This window comes from Thunnus thynnus, chromosome 6 (assembly GCF_963924715.1).
Source record: "Thunnus thynnus chromosome 6, fThuThy2.1, whole genome shotgun sequence".
NCBI classification, from domain to species: domain Eukaryota; kingdom Metazoa; phylum Chordata; class Actinopteri; order Scombriformes; family Scombridae; genus Thunnus; species Thunnus thynnus.
The window spans coordinates 9,020,956-9,044,682 of record NC_089522.1 but is presented as its reverse complement, the minus strand read 5'-3'; the positions used below and the strand labels follow the sequence as shown (position 1 = coordinate 9,044,682).

Sequence of the window (23,727 nt, the reverse complement as noted above, 5' to 3'; positions counted from 1 at the left end):
TTGTGTTGAATAAATGAGTCTTTCAACTTTTTAAATAGTTTATTGTCAAAAAGTAAACCATTATGTATTTTATGGTAAAGACATCAAAGCTAAATATGTACAGATTCTTCATTTCTAGTTTACAGCTCTACAGTCATTGCATCTAACATTTACTCAGCTGTGGTCTGATCTTATACTGGGTCATGGCCCTGTTTCGGTTTGTCCCCACATGAACAAGAACTATAAGTATCTCTTCAATCCCTCTCTGACGAAATCACCCAAATATATCAAAATTAGGGTGAGCGGTTCTCAGAACCTCCTCACTGCTGTATCTCCATTTTGTGGCACACATATAAGTATGTACATGCTGTACTATCTACACACTTTGATTTAGATTTGTAATTGTGGAGAAATTTCCAACTTTTCCACATCGATGAGTCAGCTGTGTCCATTGATGTGATACTGGTCAGCTGTTATCATCGGTTCCCGGGACTCCTTCCGGTTCCTCTGCAGCTTCGGCATGATTGGAGGTGCAGCGTGACTCACAGTAACGTTGCCGCTTCTGTCTGGCTGCAGATGAAAGAGAAATTCCCGTTGATGCACAGCTGCTTCACGGTTAAAGTAAGTAAAGGTTTTAATATTTTTTGCAAACACAAACTTTATAACTTCAAAAAGTCTCCTTTCCTGAATCAAGAAAATCATGACTGACTTTCGATTGCAATAGTTGGTCCCATGTTCAAATGACCATAACATGCTGTATCTGCTGTACAGATGAATCTATTGATCTATGTTGCACCAACACGACTTCTGTGGTGGGGAAAATCCTGAAGATATTCGAAATAAAATGCTTTTGATCTCAAACAAGTTTGTACAAGTTGATTTTCATACCAAATCAAAACCAGTGGCTGCCTGGGAGAGAGCAAAATGACACGAAGGACTGTAAAACACTACACAGTGCAGTTCACACGCTGCAGTGACTACAGCACGGTAAGATCTGCGGTAAATGGGCTTAAACAGTGGTTTTCAGTCTGGCGGTCATAAGCTTCCCAAGAGGTTGAAACATAAGTTGGTGGAGTCATGAACGTACTTAATTAGAAAGGAGGGGGGGACGAGATCATATTCCTGTGTGTTGTTTCTAAATGATCTTAAATTTCAATCTGAGAGGGCAAAATCACAAAATCTGAGAAACCAAAACCTTGGTTGACCTATTGGTGTCCATCAGCCCACTAAAGTGACTCTCATTTTAAAAATGTAAACAGATCTTTAGATAGGTTTCATACTCACTGAAATTAAGAATATTCAATAAAAAAAACAATATTTTTATAATTACAGTGGATCAGAGGCAGTTCCTCTCATCTGTATGGAGCTTTTTTGCCTCTTTTAGATCCTTATTTTGGTTTTACGGCCCAAAAACTCTGCTCTCATCCACCTGTTATCCAGCAGCAGCAGAAACATGACTCCAAATGAATGCTCATGATGCTCCATGTTTGCTGAATAGGTCATTTTTGCTAACATGTTTATAAGGTGTAGTACATGATATGTCATATGTGTTTTCAGGTTGTTCTGCTGCCCCCAAGTGGCCAAAAATAACTTAATGCAGCTTTAAACAATATTAATTCAATCATGTATGTTCAGTTTTAAGGACCATACCAGAGATACTCTAAGTCAATTTAAACCATTTTATGTTCCTCTAAAGATGTCAGACAACATATCAGTCTAACCTGTTGTAATTGAAAGATCCAGGTCTGATAATCCTCCAGGCTGGTACAAGAGACCTGCAGGGGCTCCACCAGCTCACCTAAAACACAATAGTTATTATGTGAAATGACTGTATTTTTCACTGCCCGTAGTTTTGTTATCATCCAATTCAATGTTAAAAAAGTATTGATTTGTATACCTATCAGCTCAAACTCAAGGCATCCAGGAAACGTTGACCTCTCCACAGCTCTGATGCTTTGTCGGGCCAGTCTGCCCTGTTAAGAGATGAAACAGAAGAAGAAGAAGAAGCAGGTGCAGGAATGATTACTTCCATATAATCATACCATGATTGTACAGGATTTTAGCTGCTGATTGAAATGCATTCAGTGATGTTGCAGGCTGCAGGTTTGAGTTACCAAACGTTCCACCCTTGTTATATGTCATGTGTCAAAAGAACAAGCGCTGTATAATGATTACTGGGACACGTAGTAATGCCACAGTGGTTGAGAAGGTGTTATTAGGGATTTTCCCATAGAGTAATTTTACACTACCTCATAACTTATACTCAGTCGCTTGTTGTCAACCGACAGCAGCAGGACGTCTTGAGGGAAGAGAACCATCAGTCTTTCTTGGAGTTCCTGTAAGAAAAAGCCAACAATTGTTGTTGTTTTAGCTGTCAAATACAGTTAAAACCACTGACAAGGTTATTCTCTATCATATCTTATAGACACATTATATTTTACAAACTCACATGTACCACAAGTCATATTTTAAACGATTGTCTTATTTTTCATTTTGTCCATCATTCCTATTGGTAATGATAACATTGTACTTTCCTAATTAATAGCTAAGATCTGTTAACGTGTCAGACGGGGCAAGAAACATGATACTCCCAAAATTATTTAGAGGTAAAAACACAGGCAATCAGTAACAGTTTTTCTGTGCAGTGAGAGATTATTATCGACATTTTGGGTGCACTCACTTTCATTTTACCTCCTAATAAAGTGGTTTAAATAATCTGGATAAACTGATAGCTAATTTACAACCTGTCTAAAGTGTTTCTTGCTCCATCAGACTTCAGTGTGACAAAGTTGTTATCAAGATGGCCAAAACTACTTAACTAAGCCTTTAGTTAAATTTGTGTATCCTCATGTCAGTAAATACAGTAAATTAATGTGTTGGATTTAATGCAGCTTTTGTTTTGATTTTGGATGGAGATATATGGATATAGCTGAGATTTTACTTCTCAAACAACATTTTGTTATCTTAGTCTTGAAATACACAACAATATGCATGTTAAAATCTTTGTGTCCATAAATTAAGTAATTTGAGAGCATGAATGACTAATTTGTCCACACAAGTGACCAGGCACCGTCGTTCATTTTGTATTTTCACCTTTATCCTGTTCTTTCATCTAAATTCCATGATCTTGATCTACATGATACAAGCTGTTCAAAATTGTCATCACCAAATAATTGCTGTGTCGACATGGAAATATTTTCTCATGGCCACAGACTAATTTTTTGTCATCTCTGGTCTTCCGTACATGTAGGTGATCACCTGGCAAAGACTGACATGTTTTAATAAAACATGTCAAACTATGAAAAAGTTCATATTAAAATGTAGATAACCTGCATATTATTAATACAGTGTCAGAGAGTTATTTATTACCTTTCTCTGAGTGTCGATGATATAGACGACAGATATGTATTCTGGTTGGCCCATGTGCTGTATGGGTGAGCCCTGCCACTGCCACAATGGAGCTTGCATCACGTACTTTTTCAGTTCTTCTTTTTTCCAGTGTTCATCACAGGGTAACTACAGAACAAATATGTGAACAATTTATTAACTACAACTTAACCTGACTGCTTTTTCATGTGCAGTTGTACCCAGATATACAGCAGTTTGTCATTACTAGATAGGAGAGAGGGCAGTGGGTGGGACTCATGGGTTGTGTCTTTGACTTGTATGTTCTGTCGTCTAGGTACTGCATCCATTTCTGTAACTCCGCAGCACTGGGACATATGAAGATCCTGGAGTCCGTCATCTGGCCTGGATAAAAGAAAGAACAGCATACACTATTGTCAGCACTTTACACTGTGTGGTCAGGTCTTGAGTTGAACTTGGTAATTTCCAGTGACTCACTGCTGATCTCAAACATGTGTGGTGAATGTGACATGTCGGGGGCCAGAGAGACGGGTTGGAAGGAAAGTCCAGAAAGGGGAAGGATGCCCTGCAAGATAATAGCAGACAGAGGTTAAGAAAACAGAAACCAACACCAATATTGGTATTCACCATTGTGCAGTATCAGTCTCTGCCCAGTTACAGCTGCCATGTTATGTTTACATAGACCTCTTCAGGTCTACACACCTGTGTTCCTGCTAATGCAGACATTTTAGTCAGATTCATTACAGCTGCTTAAAGAAAAGGGGTAGTCTGCCAATTTTTCACATCAAGATTGGTTTACTTGTCATGAAGAGCATTACTCAGCCTTTGAAAATACATAAAAGTGTCATGTCTTCTGGACTAATGGTTGGGGGGAAAAAAAACCCCTGATGATATCACAAAGGTTATCTCAGTGTGGGCTTGAAGACTAAAAACGTATAGCAGAAAGCCTGCGCTGTACACTATGGTTTGAAGTTATAGAGATGTGGACATTTACCAGGCAGGAAGGGTCTTAAGAAAGGTGCTGTTGAGTTGCATTATGGGAAGTGTAGGATCCAGTGTTTGATCCAGAACTTGATCAGGGGTTCTGCTGCACAAACTTTAACCATATTTTTATTAATCTGTTCTCCCCAACTTTATGAAAGTGCAATACTAAATCACAGGATTTACTCCTTTAAAAGAAGGATTCATATACTGACAGTTGAATCTTTATTCAAGTTTTTAAAAGGAATTAGGGACCGGGTTCAAAATGCTACCCATAACATATATTTCACCTTTTACTTTTGACTTTTTTGGCCACTTGAAGGCAGCAAGACAAGCAGTAAACACAATATTTATATTTCATCACCTTATAAAGTTGTCATGGCTAACAAGTTAGCAAAAGTGGCCTTTTTACACATCCAGCAGACACAGAGCAACAGAAAGTTGAGTGGTAACTCTGTGGCTTTGCCACCACAAGCATCTCCACACTACAATTAGCCATTTGTTAAAATATTGACTAGTGCAGCTGTAAAATGTAGTTGAATCTTTGTGCTGCACTGTGACAACAACGTACAAACAAATCTCTCTTGCTGTGCAAAAATGAATTGATTTAGTTTTTTAGATTTAGTTTAATAGATTTTGGTATTCTTGTCCAGGACAATGTTTTCTCTGTAGTATTGTGGATTTTTCTGAAATGTATCTTCTAATCACCTGTATTTGACATTTCTAAGCGATAGTCCTCTTAAAGTAAAAAGAATACCTCATAATTTAAGTCTTGTCGAGAGTGGTCCAGCGAGAGAAGCAGCAGGTGGAACGAGAATAACACCAGGAAGTATTCACTGGTTTCCTGTGGGGACGAATGAATGTGTGACAAAGGTTTAATACCAAACAAGCAACAAAGCCAAAACATCATTCAGCATGGACTGCTGGCTCCTGATGGATTTGTAAGCTCATTAAGTTCATTTCTCAAACAGTTTGATCAGAGGCTTTGTCAGCTATATGTATGTTCATACAGGCACAAAGATAAAAACTCAAAGCTCAGATTAGGATGCAACTAGAGCACTATCGCAACTGACAAACTGTTAAAAATTAATCCTAAAGTCAATTCATGGCTCTGCTGCTGTCGTTTATGGTGATGTATGGTGGAGCCACACCTCACACCCCCCAGCTGACTCCCGGGAGTGTGATTCCATGTTACCTTAGTGTAGCTGTTGTACAGAGACACCAGGGAGGAGTGGATGATCTCTCCATACGTGTGGGCATGTTGGCCCTGCCAGCCCCTGATTGGCTGCTGGGAGTAAATCCTGTGCTGCAGCTCCTCTCTGCTCCTGCCCCACAGCACCACCTACAGACACAAAAACTGTATCAGACCACATCTGCTGATTTGACCATCTTAAGAAGATAATGACACTTGAGGCTGCTGAGTTAACTCTCTGTTATTTATTATTTTCCCTATGTTGTAATGCCTGGTATGTTGCTGTTCTGACTTTTAAAAATGTGCCTCCTCATATCACTGCCTTCATCAGGATATATGTACAGTATCAGCATGTTTCACACAGCGATGAGTCAAGCATTACACAGCAGACTAGAGTTTGTTTCACTGTTACAAGCCCCCAGTTGTTGCTGTTTAAGCAAAATGTTGCACAACCAGGGGAATTTGATATCCAAATTAAGATCATTGTCCAGAATTTTAGGGATAAATGCACGAGGACTGTGTTATGTTATTCAGTCAGAGTTTGTATACTTTAAAACAATTTCTCATTCAAGTGGAAAAAAGTGTGAAACCTCAGCTGAACTAGTGTTTCCTCCCTCTTGTATTTCCTGTAAAGTTTGAATCACACTAAACAGGGAATGCAGGATCGCTCACTTTTGTCATGGAAATTTCTACAGCGTGTATACAAAGTGTGTCTGGTCTCAACACAAATAACAGCGCAGAGTGGAAACTGTTGACAGTCACGTCTTGTCACACTCAAATGTGTTAAAGTGTTTGCCCAAAGTGAGCACACGCTGTGCAGAACTGAAGTTTCTGCTTATATCTTTCACTCCTGCACACACAGACACACACTCACACGCACACACTCAGAGCACATACTGTGTTAGTGACCTCTTGTTCCAGGTGTCGTATTGAGGGGTAGCGTGGTGGTGGCGGTGGTGGCGGTGGTTGTGGCTCCTGCTCATCTCTGCTGTTTCTCACTGACAGCTGAAGTCTGGTTTCTCCCAGAGTCCACACCCTGAAAAAGCACACTTTTTTAGCACATCTAATAACACTTTCACATAGCTGCAGCCAATGAGGGCAAGTGGTTCAGTGGTTGGCCTCACGGTGCTACCGCTTCACTGCAGCAACTGTGGGTTCAGTCTCTTCTTTGTGGTTTGGTAAACTACACTTTCTCATTGGTTCTGTCCAGACACACATCATACTCTAACCTGTCAAATACTAAAGATTGTAAGTCCGTGTCCATGTCTCTCTTTCCACCCAGCGCATATTTACACTGCTAACAGTCCTAAGTGAGCCTATGCTAAAATAAATAAAGAATGAAGAGCAATCAGAGATACCACAGTTTGAATGACCTGTCTTGAGCCCCTTGCAGCCCAGCAGCAGACAGACATAATCAGATTACAGCAGTCAGAGCAGAGACAGACCCACCTGTTCTGTCACCACCATTTTTTTTTTTTTTTTTTTGCCTTTTCCATTACAAATATGAGCTATGTTACAATTCAGTACTACATACTAATCCTGTGCCTCTAGTGACTAAAGAAAGTGACTAAATTAAGCATACTGAGAACAGTCACTTATTCGTGAGTTTCAATATGATGCTGATATACACAACGGTATGCGCAAAAGAGGTAGAGCAGCTACTCATAGTTGCAAAACAAAAAAAAAAAAAAAAAAATTATGGACTGTGGTGGTAAGAAATGTTCTAAAAAAAAAAACCTTTTTGCTTTATCTTTACTCAGTTTAATTGGGAGTGGCACATTATGAATCAGCACACATATAGCATCATTTCCTGTGAGTACCACTCCATTATTTTCTCTTTGCTGTATACTAACACAGTCAAAATCTGTATGTAAAGGCAATTTGTAAATAGTACATTAAACAATTACTATGTATTAAATTTGGACACGGCTGTGGATTTGTCTGATGTGTCTCAGCACACAAACCTGATCATGTTTGTGTGTGTGTGTGTGTGTGTGTGTGTGAGTGCAGCTTTACGTTGCATGTCTTTGTCTATGTTGTAAAACACAAGGATGACATGCGACCACGAGTTCTGTAGCAACCGCTGAACAGCCACACATAAGGGCTGCCGGCTACTGTTGTGATTAGCCTATGCTAATCTCCCACTTTTAGAATGAGCAGGGATTTGTCCCGCCCATACTCTGTATTAGCCCCCTCCATGCTTCAGCTATTGTCTTTATAGTAATCTCCTAATCACATCAGTGCAGCATCACTGAGTTCCCAAGTTCATGTTGAGCAAAAAAGAGCCAATTAGTTCTGCCTTGTTGTTCTGCTGGGTGCTGGTGGGTGGAAATCCTGTGGATATAATATGTTGTTCTGCAGCTGTTTTCATGATAGTTAAAGGTTTTACAGCTGAACCTTTTCTTCATTAACCTGCCTGAAGTTGTCTGTCTGACAGCACATGCTCTTACTCTGTGAAAACAAGCATACACGTGCACATACATCCTAGAAATTGTATCATTGAATACACTGTAGTTGTAAAAAGGTCCTGCAGGAGGATGCATCTTCTTATGTTTTGCATTGACAGCTGTAAAACATGACACATTGAATGCCAAAGAAAACCACAGAAAGAGAAGCTGAAACAGGATGGTGAGACCTTTTCACTTCACAGAATTAACATTGTTTCCTCCTCCACAACACACATTAAACCAAACCACAATTAAAAAAAACCTAGAACAAGTCTCTCTGAAGCTATGATGATAAGCACTACAAAGCGGACTAAAATTCACATTTTTGATGAGCTCACGTTGGTATTCCTGAAGTTCTTATTTCCACTGTTATATTTTGTTCCAGTATCCAAGCACAGTCATACGTGTATGAATTTCCCACCAGTACATTTCTATATTTGAACAGTTCCTCGCTTTTAACTGTGATCTGATATTTGTGTCTTACCCTAAATTGTCCCCAGAGAGTTCAAGGAGCTCGATCTCATCAGGGCCCACCTCGTCCACTCCAGTATGCCTCTGGGTCACACTGCAGCATCCCATGATGGACGAGTCTGTCCCTCTCCGCCTTGTCTTAGCTTCAGCCTCTAGTCCTCACACTGAGCCCCATCTGCCGGGGCAATCATCCTCACTGTGTGCGTGCCACACTAAAGCCAAAGAGATGACATAAAAACAGGGGCTGGTTGGGTCCAAAAGAGGATATTGTGCACTGCAGAAGAGGAGGGGGGTGCTGCTAAGCTCTAGTTCCCCCTTTTTGCCAGCATGTAGTGAATATTTCCATAGAGCCCTGAGAACGAAAGGTGTTGCTTTTGAAGAGGAATCGAAGACAAAAAGTTTGTGTCGCGTCGCAGTGTAGTGGTTCCTTCCTTCCTGTCAGTTGGCTTTTTACAGAGCAGCTTCCTCAGTTTGTTTTTTTTTTTTACACTCTGAACACACGCTGGGAACCTGCTGATGCTTGAACATGACAAATAAAAACTGTTTCTAAGCATTGTGTTGGGAAAGATCGGACCATGCTGTGCCTGTGTTTACATGCACAGGGCTGGAATAAGTCAAGTGAGATAATTATGAGTTAGGAAACTGAGAGGTAAAGGGCTGCAGTCAAAACAACAAGCCACAACAACTGTAGAATGGAGCCTTGTGTTGATCTGGTTACAATTACAGTGAGATGGTGGGAGGCTTTGTACACAATCATGTCTGCATGTTGTGGTGTTTCCACAGGGCAGGAGCTGTGACACAACTTGGTCTAAGATGACTGATGGATGTATTTTCCATTTTCCACTTGTTTTTGATTTGAGGATGGAGGATGTGTGCTTCCATTGCAGTAAGTTTACCATTACTGGAAAAAAAGCTGCTCTTTATTACATATTCCTTAACAACCAGCGGTAAAATTAAACCAGCTACTCAAGTGATAAATAGTCTTTATTGTCACATTAAGCATTTCTTAACATTATAAAACAGCACCAGATGTCAAAAGTGTTGATCTCTTTTTAGACAAAGCTTTTTCGATCATTGTTCCTCTTTCGTCTCGTAGGCTAAGCTCTTTGTGTCTTCACCAGGTTCCTCTCCTCTTTTGTTTTCATCCGCACACACAGGAGATGCCCCTTCAGTCAGCGCCAGTGATGACAACGACATGACGATCTTCGGCTGAGCCTTTGAGTGTTTCAAGTCATCCGCGGCCTTCAAGTGATGATGCAAAGAACATTTGCTCAGCTTGAGTACAACCCGAGGACAAGGGTTCTTATTCCTAATAGTCTGCATGCTGTTGTTGCTGCGTATACCTGAAGGTCCTGGAGCTGACAGAGAGCTTTGATGGAGAGGTAAGGTGGAGGTGGAGGTGGAGGCGGTCAGACAGTGGCCAGACTTTGAACTACCACTTCCTTCACCGCTCGCTGAGACATTGAAAGAATTATCAGGGAACCTTAAGGGCACAGTTGTGCCCTCCATCACTGACTTACACCTCCTGGGTTGAGTCTTTTTGGTGATTTTCTTGTTGAATTCACTGTTTGTGTTGCTTTTGCCGTAGGCCAACGCAGAATCAGGAGGAGAAACTCCGTTGTACAGCAGCACAAACTCCCTCTGATTGGCCAGAGGAAGGATTCTTTGCCTGAGACGACACTTGTTGAAGATTTCCAGGGTTAAATCTAAACAGGAACATAAAAGAAGTTGCATGTTGGGTGTTGTCACACATCAGCCTGTCACTTAAACTTAATTTACACATTTGATAGGAAATGAGTCTACCATGCAAACAGTGAGATCAAGTGAGACCTTTTCTGTTTGAGTATGGCCTTAAAGTTACATTATAAACATCTACTGAACCCAAGTTTTTATTTTAATGAAGTGATCAGCTGGTGAGCTCACCCAGTGTCTCCACAACAACGCTGGGGATCACCTCCTTCAGCACCTCACAGTTTGTGTGAAGAGCTGGATTACAGTTCATCTCCAGCAGCCACACCTTTCAGGAGCGCATGAAGACGTTTAGTCCAAAAACAGCCACGTGAACATATCACTGAACGTCAATATATTCAGCAACGTCTCACATACCTTGAAGTCCTCGTCAACCATGAAGTCACAGCCAATCAAGTCGAAGAATCCCAGTCGGCAGTCTAACTTGGATTTGACTGCCAAGAAACACTGCGTCATGATCTGCTGCATGCGTTTCTGATTCACAGAAAGAGAGAAAACAATCAGTGTTGTTTCCATCTTTAAGATGGAAAGATGAAAATGCAACTTGTATGTAGACTTTTATTTGTGATACAAAAGCAGGTTTCTGATAAACTAAACGCCACATTGTGATTGGTTATATTTGTGTGTCACTATCAGGGTTCGGGGGTTTGACTCTGACGAGTTCAACTGATGTTAACTGACTGTTCTGTTTGTTGTACTATGGATAAAAACAACTCCCACACAGCACATGTGATATTTTATTGAAGTAAAAAGATGATGCATCCTCAGACAGGAGTGAGATCATCCAAACTTAACCACAAGCTCATTTAGCTGCAAGTGCCAACAACCATCATTATAATAGTAATTGGTCCCCGAGAGCTACAACACACAGCAGCACTCACTGCAAAGGCGCCCAGCACCCAGTCCCTGGGCAGACCCTTGGCAACCTGAAACCTGTCGTTGACGTAGGCGTTGAAGCTCTCCATGGACCACACAGTATCCTCCTTCAGCTGGCTGTACAGAGGGTTCTTCTTCTGCATGTACTGCAGACGGACAGCAGGGGGACCAGAGACACATGAAGCAGAGAGACAGTTGGTGCCACAGCTAATGTCTTCATTTACACAACTAATGTTAGGCAGGGCTGTAAAGAAGGGTGGGATGCAGATATCTCATGAGTAATACTTTTAATAGCAAACTACTATTATCCATATATCATATTATATGATTAATGTTTGAGTATTTTTAAGTTTACATTAAGGGTTGACACTTTTTTTTAACTTTTGCCCTGAAACAGTTAACATGCATATGAAAGTAGAACCCAGAGAATCAAAACTAATCTGCTATTTATTATCAAACTGGTGAATGAATGACAGAGTGTCTGTAAGTCCTCTGGTCTAAAATTCACCAGTTCATCATCTAAAGACCTCTACATGATCTGATCTTGTTATGTGGCTTTGTAGTGACTGTTCAGTAACATGACATTTAGCGGTGTTTCCCTAAAAATGTACAGTAACCAAAAACAAAAAAAAATACCTGCACACGGCTGGTTTGTTCCTTTTTCTTCTTTTTCATTTTCGAGCAGTGTACAGGCATTTTTTTTAATCTTTTCTGTTCAGATAATTACTATCTAGCAACTTCAAAGAAGTTTGTATGTCTCTTTGGTATTGCGACAGTGATAAAAAGGCCATTCAGTTAAAGTAGTATTGACTGATTTATTACTGTATACTGTATGTCAGTGGATTGATTGTATCAGGGCCAAGAAATCAAGGCCACATGTTGAGTGTCGTTTAGAAGCACCATTGGCACGATTCATTCCTTAAATCTATTTTAATAGGATGCATCATAATTTTTTCTACTAACTGCCTGATTTCCAAACAGTGACTCATCTGACATCATCGCAGATGATCTAAACCCGTGTGGGGATTCTTGGTTTGAATGTTGACCCGTACAGGATTAGGGTCTACCTGATTGGTCAGGTGGGCAGAGAGGTTGTTGGAGCCGGGGTCGTAGAGGTCACAGGTCAGTCGCACATATCCGTGGCGAAAGAAGATCATGTAGGGTGCAGTGCAGGCAATCAGAAGGTAAGAGCGCACGTCAAACTTTTTCCCCTTCAGGAGCAGCGGACTCTGGATGTAACTGAGGGAAAAATGTCAGTTTACCTTTAAGACAAACCGACAACTTCAACAGTTATATCTACATTTCTGTCAAAAATCACATTTGTCAACAAGATACAAACACAACACACTACTGTCTAAAAGTCTATGAACATCTGCATACAGACTTTTTGAAAGTAGTTTCAGTTAATCAGTCTCTTCTCAAAAAGTGGCATAATCAAGAGTTTACTAGCTTTTAGTGTGCCGATATTGTTTTTATAGTACTTTATCACCTTCTCATATGAGGTATGTTACTCTTATTATTTAATGTGGCCTGATTTAAGATATCATGTTGAGGTCTTTATAAATCTTTTGGTGCTTCTCACAACCTACTGAAATTTTAAATACATGCAGGATATTTTCCCACTTCCTTGAAAGTTGCCTTTTTTGAGATTGAAAAATGTGACATGATACTATATTTAAGGACCCAATAGTTATGTATGTTCACACACTGTTGGACAATGCGAGCCTGAGGCTGGCGGTGATGTGCCTTCCTGTTGGCCTGGCTGTCCTCCCTGTCCTGCAGCTTCAGTCTGAAGGCGGCTACGTCCTCCTGGCTCTTCAGCAGAAAGATCCCTCTGCCCTGGTTCAGACCCGTGGGCTTACAGATCCACATGTGACTCTCGTTGTTGCTCACACCTGGTAACGGTTGTATGGTTACATTAACAAACTCCTGTCCTAATATAAACATATGACATGTACAGGTATAGTATATAAGTTCTACTCTGTCTGTCTGTTTACTATTTCATCGTCCATTCTTTGATCTATAAATGAGTGCTGCGTGTGAAATCACTTCCTATTTGCTTCTTAGTTCACTGTGTTTACTTTCTGCTTCTGTTCAAACTTAAAAAGTGTAAACATTGTGCTCCCTAAAAATGGCACGACACAATTCTTCACCTTGTGCCAAATGTGTAAATACACATTATGCTGTAGTGGAAGGTAACATTTCCTCAACTACTGCACTTCATTTTGAGGAACTTGCCCTTCACTCAAGCGTATCCATCCTCTGCTGCTTTCAGGGCACAAAATTAGCACCAGCCACCTGCCAAAATGCTGGTAGGATACGCAAGTAGCTGTTAGAATTGCTTCATTCACCAGCCAAAACAACTATGATAATCTAATGAGTGGCTGGTAAAATTTGACTATTCCCAAGCCATTTGGCCGGTGGACAAAAAAGTTAATTTTGCATCCTGGTTGCTTTATACTTGTAGTCAACTACATTATGGAGAGAAATGTACTTTTTTACTCCATTTACATGATAGCTGTAGTTACTAGTTAATTGAAGTTGATTGTAACAAAGTCATCAATTAAACTACCTAACAGTATGTAAAGTAGTTAAAATCAATAGTAATCCTATAATGTAACACTCAGATGAGGGCTATTCTACTATATAATGAGCACTTTTGCTGCTAATACTTTTGTACTTTTAAAATTAAATTACTAATGCAGGACTATTACTTGTAATGCACTAAACCTATACATTGAGGTATTGCTACTTTTACTTGAAGGCCCTGAAAACTTATTTCCTCAATCAGCTTCTTACTTTGAGTAATGGGAAAAGTTTTCTGCCAAAGACAGTTTTGGTTATTTCATGTAAGAGATTTCTGTTTTTTTTTATTGTTGCTTATTTAGTCATAGATATTTAATGTTATAAAGAAATACTTAAGATTTAAAGACTAGTTTTGGGGGCTTTAAGTAGAATATTTCGATACTTCTTCCATCATTGACATTATGTGACACTACAGCTGTCAGCGATGGTGTCAAATAATGAAGATAAACTAGTGTTTGTTATGTAAAGAACAGAGATGAGTGAATGACACACTGTTGACTGTTTTTATGCTCTTATATTATATTGGTTCTGTTCTCTTGTTTTTTTCTCTTCTCTCCCACAGATTCATTTGTCATTCAGAGATCTAAAACAGCTGTCTGTGTCTTTCATCTGTTTACTTAGTGATAACCGTGTTTGTCATAACCTGAACGCCATCATAATGCAGTGTGTCTGCACGCAATCCAGAAACCGGTGGATCATCATTTCATCTCCTTAATGTTAACGAAAAGTGTTTTAATCTTAAATGTATTTCATTTGTTCTGTCCAGAGCTGCAGCAGCACTACATCCAAACCCTGTTGACCGTTTCTCCTTGTGTTTGTGTCTCAGCCCTGCCCTCTGCTGACTCATCTCTATGGCAACAGCATGTTCCCCTGGTGATTTTATCAGGGCCTTATGGGAGGTGAAGTGCATTATTTTCCAACGTCCTCAACCTCTTGATTAAACAATCACTAAGGCAACTGTTGTCTTAACACTGCCGAGCACAAACTATTCAGTTTCTCTTCATTATCGGAAGCATTAGAAGTCAAGTTTGATCCGCTAATTAAACACAAATCCAGTTGAACCAGTCTTGTGTTGTTGTTGCATCAGGACACTTGTATGTTGGGGGTTAATGGAGGTGAAATGTTCGGATGTATTTTACCCTCCTGCTGAGCAAAGAAAGCCTCCCGCTCTCCCTTCACATCCATGCGGAAGGTGGTAGGAATGAACTCTTCCATTTTCAGCCTCCTGTAAAGTACAACACAAGGAGGAAGTCCAAATGTTTGAAACCGCCTTTAGGGCGGGATTAGAAATGTGCTTCATTTATTCAAAATCGAAACTACTGGAGAAAGTTGTTTTAGATTAATGAAAGTTTCAATTAATGTTTAAACCACAAAATAATGAAGTGCTTAAAGGACCATGGCAGTGTTTCGTTCTTTAAAGCATGCTGTAGAGTTGTACATGTACAACTGTGTACCTTCCTTTCAGACAGACATCGTTTCCAATTATTGTATTCAACTACAATATCAGAACTTGTTTGAGTCTGATATTCCTTTACAGTGATCATCCCGTTTGCTTTTACTGTTTGAACAGTTGTATTCAAAGGTAAAATGTGTTTAAATCCAATAATGTTCAATGTGATGAATTGACTCAAGCAAGTTTTACATCTCTGAAAATTAAATTTCCAAAAGGATGAAAGACAGTGGTCTCCCAGAAGCTACGAACAATTCATTAAAAAAAAAGTAATGAGTATGTACAAGTATGCAGGATTTATGGTAAATGGAAAATGTCAAAATATATTTTTGACATTTTCAAACTTAACTGTAACTTTCAAATTCGGACTTATCTGGTTTAATTCACTGTTTCTGGTGTGCAAATTTATATAATCCTTTATTTCACAACCAGTTGCAGAATTTAACTGAAGCCGACTCTTACTGTACTGTACTGAGTGACCTGTGTGCAGCAAATTAGCAGTTATCAGTTCGAGAGACGGGTCACATCACTGAAACTAAAGTTCACAGCTTTGATCATCTTGTTCTCTAAAACAAGTGACTGTATTTCTCCACCAGACATTTAATGTGTCAGTAAAATGAATCCAGTTTGAAAACTGCACTCATTAACTGTTAATGATTAACCACAGAACTATCACTGACATACAAAATGCTCAACACCAAGCCTTTGTTATTATAAACCTGATTTCCGATGATGCAATTTGGCCGTGTTTAATATATAATATCACCGTCTGATATGTCTTCCAATCAGTATTTGCAGAGCCGAGCCTCTATTGAATTTCCTTGATGGTACCAGAGTGGTTGCTAAGAGATCTGTTGCACAAATGTAAAGTCTCTAAAGGAAATAGACTGTTACATCAGATATAGTCTGGATAAGAGATGACATGCAGACAAATGCAGCAGAAAACAGTCGTCCACTTAACACTTCACCTCAATCCTGGACCGTGGTGGACTTTGCTGCTGACACGCTCGTACTCCCGCAGACTGCTGAGGAGGCCGATCTTCGTGGTGAGCACCTTGTTGTTGGGAATCTGGTACACCAGCTGTTCACCTGGGAGCAACACGAGGATTTCATGATTTCATTATGTGAATGGAAGGCAATAAACCTCTTTTCTAAAAGCAAAATGAGAACAAAAATGAAACAAGAAATTAAACATGGCTTGTCTTTTCCAGATACAGATGTCAGGTTCTTTGACATTTCTTCAAGTTAGGTAACAGTGTGGTTAATTTTTACTGTGTGAAGAAGTAAACACGGTAAGATACAACATTCAGATTATGTGCTGTGATTAATATAGTAATTTTTGAAGGTTGTGCACTCCCACTACCCTCTCTGAAGTTGCAGTAGTTGGCCAGAGATTTGATCTCACACCACTTAAGTTTGAAATCCTCCCTGTGCTTGTTGTAAATCCTCTTCCATCCTCTGCTCTCACAGTAACGGCTCACGCTAAAGGAAAAATCCCAGAGTAAATCAATCACACTTCTGCTTTAATCACACAACAAAACAGAGGTTACATGTAAGACTACGGTTCAATGAGCAAATCTTTACTTAGAGGATATCACCTTTCTAAAGATCTTTATTTTGAATAAGGAAAATTTCACGTAGGATGTGAGCAACAGTTTTATTTCATATTTGCATTACTTACATTTCAGCCCCATTAGCTCCTCCAAAATAGTAGAAAGGCCCGGGCCCCCGGGGCTCCTCTGCCTGCTGCTCCCTCAACAAGGCCCTGGGGACGGACCTCCGGGGATATCGCTCCACCAGGCACGCACCTGATACTTTTACACAAACACACAGCAGTCAAGGATGCACAAAGTCATTCATACATTCATAAACATGTAGGTACAGTCTGTGGTACAAAATATCAGTAGATTAAAACATTTGTGGGAGGTACTTCATCATCCTCAGTCACCATGAAGGAAATTGTCTTTTATATTACAGCGAGCAGATTTGATCTATTTGTGTATTTTGTGCAACAATCTTATTTGATGTGCCTCTTTCCCCTCCACACGCACCTGCCCCTCTGTCTCGGTTCTGCTGGTTGACAGTCATGTTGGTAAACCTCTTCCTCTCTTCCTGAGTCTGCATCTCCTCCCTTTGGACCTGCTCCAGTCCACCTTCTGATGTCACTTCCTGCATGCCACTATGGTCAGGTGACAAAGGTCGCTCTCCTCCTGGCTCCTCCTGCCTTGGCCTTCCTGCAGGCAGGTTGTCCCTGCAGGGAACATCCACTTCCTCCTTCTCCACTTCCTCCCCTTGTTGCTTCTCCTCTGCCTGGCCTTCACTGCAGGGCTCCACCCAGCACTCAGATGACATGACCTCCTGCTGGAGCTGACTGCTGGGAACGGTTAGAAATGTTCCTACATGGGAAGAGAGGTGGACCTCTTTTGGTGTGCGGTAACCCTGCGGTCAAATAATGGAGGGCAGGAATGAGGTCTTTTTTTTATTGTGAGGAGAAGATGAAGAGCACCATTTTACCCTTCATTAATAGGACTGTTCATGCTCAGTATGTGTACGGTTACATGAGATCAGTTTTGATTATTGAGGTTCTAAGCATCTGGACACATTGTTTCTGCCCCTCTAATGACAAGTAATGCACATCTGTCTGTCAGTCAAAGCAAAAAATGTAATTTTTAATGTTAACTATTGGCCAGACTGTTGTTAAATTGGCATGGATATCCATGGTCATGGTGTTTCTAATGATGATGGGCATTCGGGGCTGTAGCCCCAAAGATTTTTTCTTTTGCCCCGAATAATTTTCCACTTTGCGTGGTTTATCACTAAAGAAGACGGCAGTGTTGTAATTTTGTATCTTCAGTGAACAGTCTCTGTCAATTCTTAAATTGATGGGGTTACTATGCCGAATGCTAGCTCACATAGTCAGTATGAGGAAAAAATGGATATATGGAGATTTTTTTACCGGTAAAGGGGTTGAAGCTGAAGCAGTGGCACAAACATCTTCTAATGCTGAGCCAGGAAAACAAGGTGTGTAAATGTCTGTATGAGTTGCAAGTTACATGAACATGATATGAGCAGTGCATAAGTTATATACAGCTAACATATTTTGCATTGCACTGTAGCCAGCTAAACCGTTAGCAATAATAGCATAGTTGTGCCTCCCCTTGTCTAGCAACACCAAACTAGCCTGGTCTCATTTTAGATAGCCAAAAAGTTTTATATTTTATCAGTCTGGTAGTCAAACAGTGATAACACCTGAGATAACACCAAGATTTATGACCAATCCAACTTTTTTTTCTGATCATGTCGTACATTGACAGCTAAGTAAACACAGCTTCCATAGAACAAAAATTCAGGCTACTAACATTAGCTGAGGTGCTAACGTTAGTCAGTTTAACAAGTTGACTCACTCACAGAGATGTCAGATTACACTCGGAAACAAACACTGAATCTAAATGATTTAGATGTGTCACACACATCACTGTGGGTCAGTGTCAGCTGTAATATACAGTATATTGTACAGTCATATAGTTCATGGTTCATATGGTTCATATCAAGTAGGTCCATCAGCATGATTTTGCAACCAAATTATGAAAGTTTACACAGGCACTTTGAGTAATTAGCAGTTTTCGACTCTCATTCATGAAACTGCCGTTGTATTATGGGTTTTGAGGATTTTCCATCATCTAGGCCTAGTAATAATGGTAGTAGGTATCTGATATGATGCTCATTTTGGTTTGAGACATTTGAGTGTCTGGAATAGTCATGTGCAGATTATATGGTCAATCAAATCCAAACCCTTCTTTCCATTCCCATGCAAGAAAATGAATGGAAACAGTGTTTAAAAGTACGTTTTTAAAAGTTTTTTGATGGATCTGATGAATTTTGAAGAATCTGGGCTCAGTCCCTGATGGTTAACAGTCCAGCCAACGCCCCTGGTAACCTCTTGACCTTTTGTCTTGCACCACCACTTGACCAACAAAACGAAAACGAATGGCCACATTCCTATACACTTTGCTGCATAGCCTATATTTGGAGTTTCAAGGATGGTATTCCATTTCCTCTTGCAACACCATAAGAGTAAACTGTCGACCTTGTATGCTAGATATTTCACAATCTAACAAGCAGATTGCAATGAAATTTGCATCGCCATTCATCCCAGTGTAACTGTAACAACCTCATGAAAAAGTTTTGTTGAAGTTTAATGACAATTTCAGCCTCTAGGGGTTGTTAGCACCTGTAAAAGGTTTTAGATGTTTAGCCTTAGTTTTTGTCTGTATATTTCAAATAGTAAAATAGCATTAAAACATTCATTTAAACTGGAGCAGTCAAGTGAAGTAAATGTGCTATCCCAAAATAAATATGGTGGAGCTTATTGTAGCTACATTTAGAAGCAAAAAGGGTTTACCTGCAACTCCAGCGTCACACACATGTGCAGCCAGACTCCATGAAAATCTACTCAGCCTATTCTTCTTCCATGTGCATTCAACCTTGCAGTCCAACGGCAGGGCTCGGAAAATCAGTAAACCAACAGACTGAAGGACAGACTTGAGGTGAAATCACATGGTCTGTCTGCAGTTTAGCCCACTGAAATCAGCCATAGTCTGTCACACTGCAATTCAGCAAACCCACTAGACCAATGTAAACAATCACCGGTTACTCTGGTAATGGGACCCTTAGCAACGGTTGCCTCTTGTAGATTGAATCTTACAACAACAGCAGCTCAAGACAAACAAACTACTTAAGATTATGTATCCTGCACCCACCTCACTTCTAACTTTAGCTTCATTCAATATTAATTTCCACTAAGCCTCTGTTGTGTGAACCTTATGGTAACATGAGAGCAGAGTGTCAATCAAAGTGGATTTGCCAGTTTTCCAGGGTATTATATCCTGACACAAAAAGTAAAATAATACTTTCTACAAGCTCAATGACAATAGTGTCATTATAAGAATGTGAAAAATCTGTCCAGGTGACATGTTTAAATACAGATATCTTAGTATCCACCATTAATTTTATACTGTTTAACTGTTTCTAATGCTGCCCCACATCTATAGCTCCATTTTACACGATAAACATCCAAAACCTGAACAAATATTTATCTACGCAAATAAACTGAGGTTCCAGACATTTTCGATTCTCTAATTTAAAAAAGTAAAATAATTCATTATGAGTTCAAAACATCAGAACTTTTAGATACAAATCAATTGAGCTGTAAGTTCCAGTGAGCACTTGATTACACCTAAAGCCTCCGGACATTTTTTTATTATGAACATCAGTTTATGTCAGCATTCATTCTGCTTCAATTATTCTTCGACTCATTATTTTTTATGGAAGAGATTATCATAAATCATATTGTCTAGTGCCAAATCCAGTGGCAGGTATGAAGTTGAGCAACATAGCATTTGTCTGCTCTCATGGCAAATCCACTAATAACCTTCTGTCTCAGTGATTTGACTCAAGAGGAAACACCCAGGCCCGACCATGGATGGCAATTATGCATAATCTCCTCCCTTCCTCCCAACAGCCTGATAATTGACAGGGATGGGTGCCTCTTAGGCCCAGCATCTATGCAACCATATAATTAGACATACAGTAGGGTAACCATGAACACAAGTAACAGGAATATAATTCAAGCGCTCTTCATTTATAGCATATTTAGAGTGAAAGAAAGGACTGTGAAGACTGCAGCATATTTTTTTAGGGACGAGACTTAAACCAGCTACAGGGAACAACCCTGGAAAATGCAAGCGTTTATGATAAGAAGCGACGGAAGTTGACAGCTGAATAAAATGTATTCTGGAGTCCGGTTTCACTTTCGCCATCACCAAAGACTCTAACCTGATGGGATGACACGTTCAAATAAAAATGCAACAAAGTGAACATTTCCTCCATGGTTCAGATCAAAGAAATACAAACTGAGTCATCGCACCCTATGTGGTTTAACACATCTAACACGAGTAAATTTACGAGAAGGAAGCAATAGTCACAGGTCAGAGAGTCAGTCGGTTACTGTAAGTCATTTACACACACGTGACCATAAATATCCATTTAGGAGTGTGAGTATCGTTAAGAGAGAGAAGCTTCACAATGATGTCAATGAATCCAGCTGCTGCACCCAAGTTATTAAAAGTGGGCCTCCCATATTCCTGTTAAACAGAGATTTGTGTGGAGCCAGTTTCAGCCACACCTTGATAAAGAGCCGCCATCTGATAGACACACTGTGCAAAGTGCTGCGTAGGTGGACAAAGAGAACAGGCTTGTTTTACAGCCCTGTCGACCTCATGGTTCACCATCTGCCAAGAGGCTATGTGCATATGTGTGTGCGTGTATTTACATAGAAAGAATACATGTATAAACGTGTAAATATATATGCTTGTGTATTTTGAGTGGTGTATTTCACAATTAAAATGTTAATTAAGACAGTTTGATTTCATCTGTCTATCAGTTTGGGCCGATTTGAGACACTTTCTTTGTCTTTCTCTTCACCTTTTCTTCTCTCTTGTTTATGTTAATGAGGAAATGTGAAACGACACTGGTAAACAGACTTCGTCACTACATCACTTGGTGGGAAAAATCCTCTAAAGAAGTGGATGAAAAAGTTTAAGAGTTTACATAAATGGGTTAATGTGTTCTATCAGAGAAACAAAATATATATTCAGCTACATGAAAATGAAACACATGACAATAAATATATGTCATTATATAAAAAGTATGTGTGTGTGTGTTTGCCTGTCTGTCTCGGGGCGGTGACAACATAAGGCGTGTGTGTCTTTGGAGACTCGCCCATTCCCATGTCATCTCAACTGCCTCCTGCACCAGGAAGTGCTCAGCAATTACAGGGATGCAGCCTGCAGCAATGGTGTCCCTACACAACCCATTATTTGGAGGGATTCTCCTTGTCAAGGTGTTAGCGGAAGGAATGGAGTTAAGTTACGATGTATAGAAAGGCCTGACTCAATAGGGTCCCGCTATTCATGATTTCCTTACAGAATTACACCAGTAAAGCAGAAGGGGGCTGCTGTGGTGGGGGGGCAACATCATGTTCCCAGGGTCTGTATCCTCTCATTCCCACTGGTGACAAATGCAAGATGGAGACACAAAGATATCAAATTTCACCAAGATGTGAAAGTGTGTGAGCCGATATATATTATGAGATTATTTTAATTAAATACAACACGAGTAGTAGAGTATTTTCACACTAAATAATCATTATCATACCAAATAAAATGCTGTTATTAAGACAGTAACGTCAGGTGACTGAGCACCTAAACTGTGATGCTGCTTGCTGCTTTCACACACTGCTGGTGAACGCTCTCTGCTGTGTGTGTAAGAGAGATGGATGACTTTTGGAACAGCTATAAATACTTTGGCCTTCTGTTCGGACGACATGTCATACAACCTAGTTCTTTAAGCCGGCCATTATGCTAAAAACTCCATTAATAAAGTGTCTGATTGCTATTCTTGCTGAAGCAATACCTCCACAGGCTTCCCTCGGCCTTTAACTCTAATGAAGTAAATTGTGTTGTCGAGAGTTTGGTTTATGGTAGTGACTTTTTCAGATCCACCCTTACGGTCGTGATGAGTCATCACAAAATTGCTTAGTAGCATGGGAAAACTCGAGTTTAATGTGGTCTAAGTGATATCCATCATGTAAAAATGACTGATATGGCTTTTAAATACAGACTTCATGTACTCTGTGCAGCTTTAGTATTTCATACTTTTATATAAGATGATGGATGGTGGAGAAAAGCTGCCTCAGTCTCTGCAGTCACTCTAAATGCAGAGAATCATGCATCATGCGTGCATTTTCTGGACGTGATGCATTCAAATGGCAACCTCCTGGATTTGCGTCATTCAGTATGTTGGCTACACCCTCTAAAGCTATGAAAAGACGCAGGAGGAATACCACTGAATTTTGAGATGGAAAATGACTCACCGATAATACTGCAACATAATTTGGCAAGAACATGAGTGAATAGGGAGAGTTGGTGTAACTGTAGCGAAGGAAGAGGTGCTCCATCACAGAGAATTAATATGCTGTAACTAAAGAGGAAGAGTTTGATCCAGTGAATGCTGAGGCCTCTTCACAGGTAGCTGAGGTGAAATCTGTAATATATCAGTAAAGTCTCTGGGAAAGAAGCCGTTATCTCTGATAACAGAAAACTGTATTTGACAAGTATCACAGTGAGGCTGCATGCAAACTTCCAGGACCCTAAAACATCACTGATTTGAGTATCAACACCTTTTCCTGCTGTGACATGCCTCAAAAAGGCATGTTTTAAACAAAATAGAAAAAGAGGGAAATTCATCTTATGTGTAAAAATGTAAATCATATACTTAGCTCTACAAATGACCATACATGTATCCATAAAAAATGGACAACATTGATTCTTTCTCCTTCACACTTTGTGCACAGTGAGAATCAGAGACGCAGCTGCACTCTGCAGAAAGACCTGTCCACAGTGACAGGAGGAGCATATTAGAAATATATCTGTCAAGCGTGCTAATGCGCTAATCGTGGGATTGTTTGTGTGCATTAGCTAAGCTAACGTTATAGTATTTCAGCTTGCCAGTCTTCATGTCTTAAAACAACACAAAGCTAACATGTCTACTCGCACCACATAGCTGCCAAA

At 40.0% G+C, this 23,727-nt stretch overlaps 2 protein-coding genes across 11 annotated transcripts in view; both read right to left on the bottom strand.

Annotated features, from left to right (window-relative positions):
* Positions 1–20: 20 nt before the first annotated feature.
* Positions 21–9,314, bottom strand: LOC137184157 (probable pleckstrin homology domain-containing family N member 1). 3 transcript variants are annotated; one of them, XM_067591574.1, is made up of 11 exons: positions 8,450–9,314; positions 6,416–6,554; positions 5,522–5,668; positions 5,084–5,170; positions 3,823–3,910; positions 3,593–3,729; positions 3,349–3,495; positions 2,229–2,315; positions 1,877–1,952; positions 1,701–1,777; positions 21–584 (listed from the first exon to the last, which is right to left on the bottom strand). In XM_067591574.1, the coding sequence occupies exons 1-11, from the start codon at positions 8,542–8,544 to the stop codon at positions 522–524; spliced, it is 1,143 nt and encodes a 380-aa protein (XP_067447675.1). In that variant the 5' UTR covers positions 8,545–9,314; the 3' UTR covers positions 21–521. The 3 variants fall into 3 exon arrangements, with proteins under 3 accessions (XP_067447675.1, XP_067447673.1, XP_067447674.1); XM_067591572.1 differs by having other exon boundaries at positions 21–549; XM_067591573.1 differs by having other exon boundaries at positions 21–549; positions 6,428–6,554.
* An 88-nt stretch (positions 9,315–9,402) lies between these two features.
* The window catches only part of ttll10 (tubulin tyrosine ligase-like family, member 10), a 37,437-nt gene continuing 23,112 nt past the window's right edge, over positions 9,403–23,727 (bottom strand). For 2 of the 8 annotated variants that reach the window (XM_067591566.1, XM_067591570.1), the window contains exons 2-12: positions 17,149–17,493; positions 16,779–16,911; positions 16,461–16,579; positions 16,066–16,186; positions 14,787–14,872; positions 12,770–12,956; positions 12,129–12,300; positions 11,067–11,207; positions 10,543–10,659; positions 10,360–10,453; positions 9,403–10,142 (exon numbers count right to left, since the gene is read on the bottom strand). In XM_067591566.1, coding sequence (XP_067447667.1) covers positions 9,508–10,142; positions 10,360–10,453; positions 10,543–10,659; positions 11,067–11,207; positions 12,129–12,300; positions 12,770–12,956; positions 14,787–14,872; positions 16,066–16,186; positions 16,461–16,579; positions 16,779–16,911; positions 17,149–17,493 — 2,150 coding nt within the window. In that variant the 3' untranslated portion in view covers positions 9,403–9,507. Of the gene's footprint in view, positions 10,143–10,359; positions 10,454–10,542; positions 10,660–11,066; positions 11,208–12,128; positions 12,301–12,769; positions 12,957–14,786; positions 14,873–16,065; positions 16,187–16,460; positions 16,580–16,778; positions 16,912–17,148; positions 17,537–18,053; positions 19,463–19,499; positions 23,696–23,727 lie in introns of those variants that run through there. The other 6 variants (XM_067591568.1, XM_067591564.1, XM_067591567.1 and 3 more) reach the window with 5 other exon arrangements.

What these genes read in the sequence shown, in the direction of transcription:
- LOC137184157 (XM_067591572.1), bottom strand. Translation starts at nt 8,544, where the DNA reads ATGGGATGCTGCAGTGTGACCCAGAGGCATACTGGAGTGGACGAGGTG. An exon ending in TCATCGACACTCAGAGAAAG is followed by an intron (nt 2,316 to 3,348) that starts GTAATAAATAAC and finishes TTTTTCTTACAG; the next exon opens with GAACTCCAAGAAAGACTGAT. An exon ending in GACTGAGTATAAGTTATGAG is followed by an intron (nt 1,953 to 2,228) that starts GTAGTGTAAAAT and finishes ATCTCTTAACAG; the next exon opens with GGCAGACTGGCCCGACAAAG.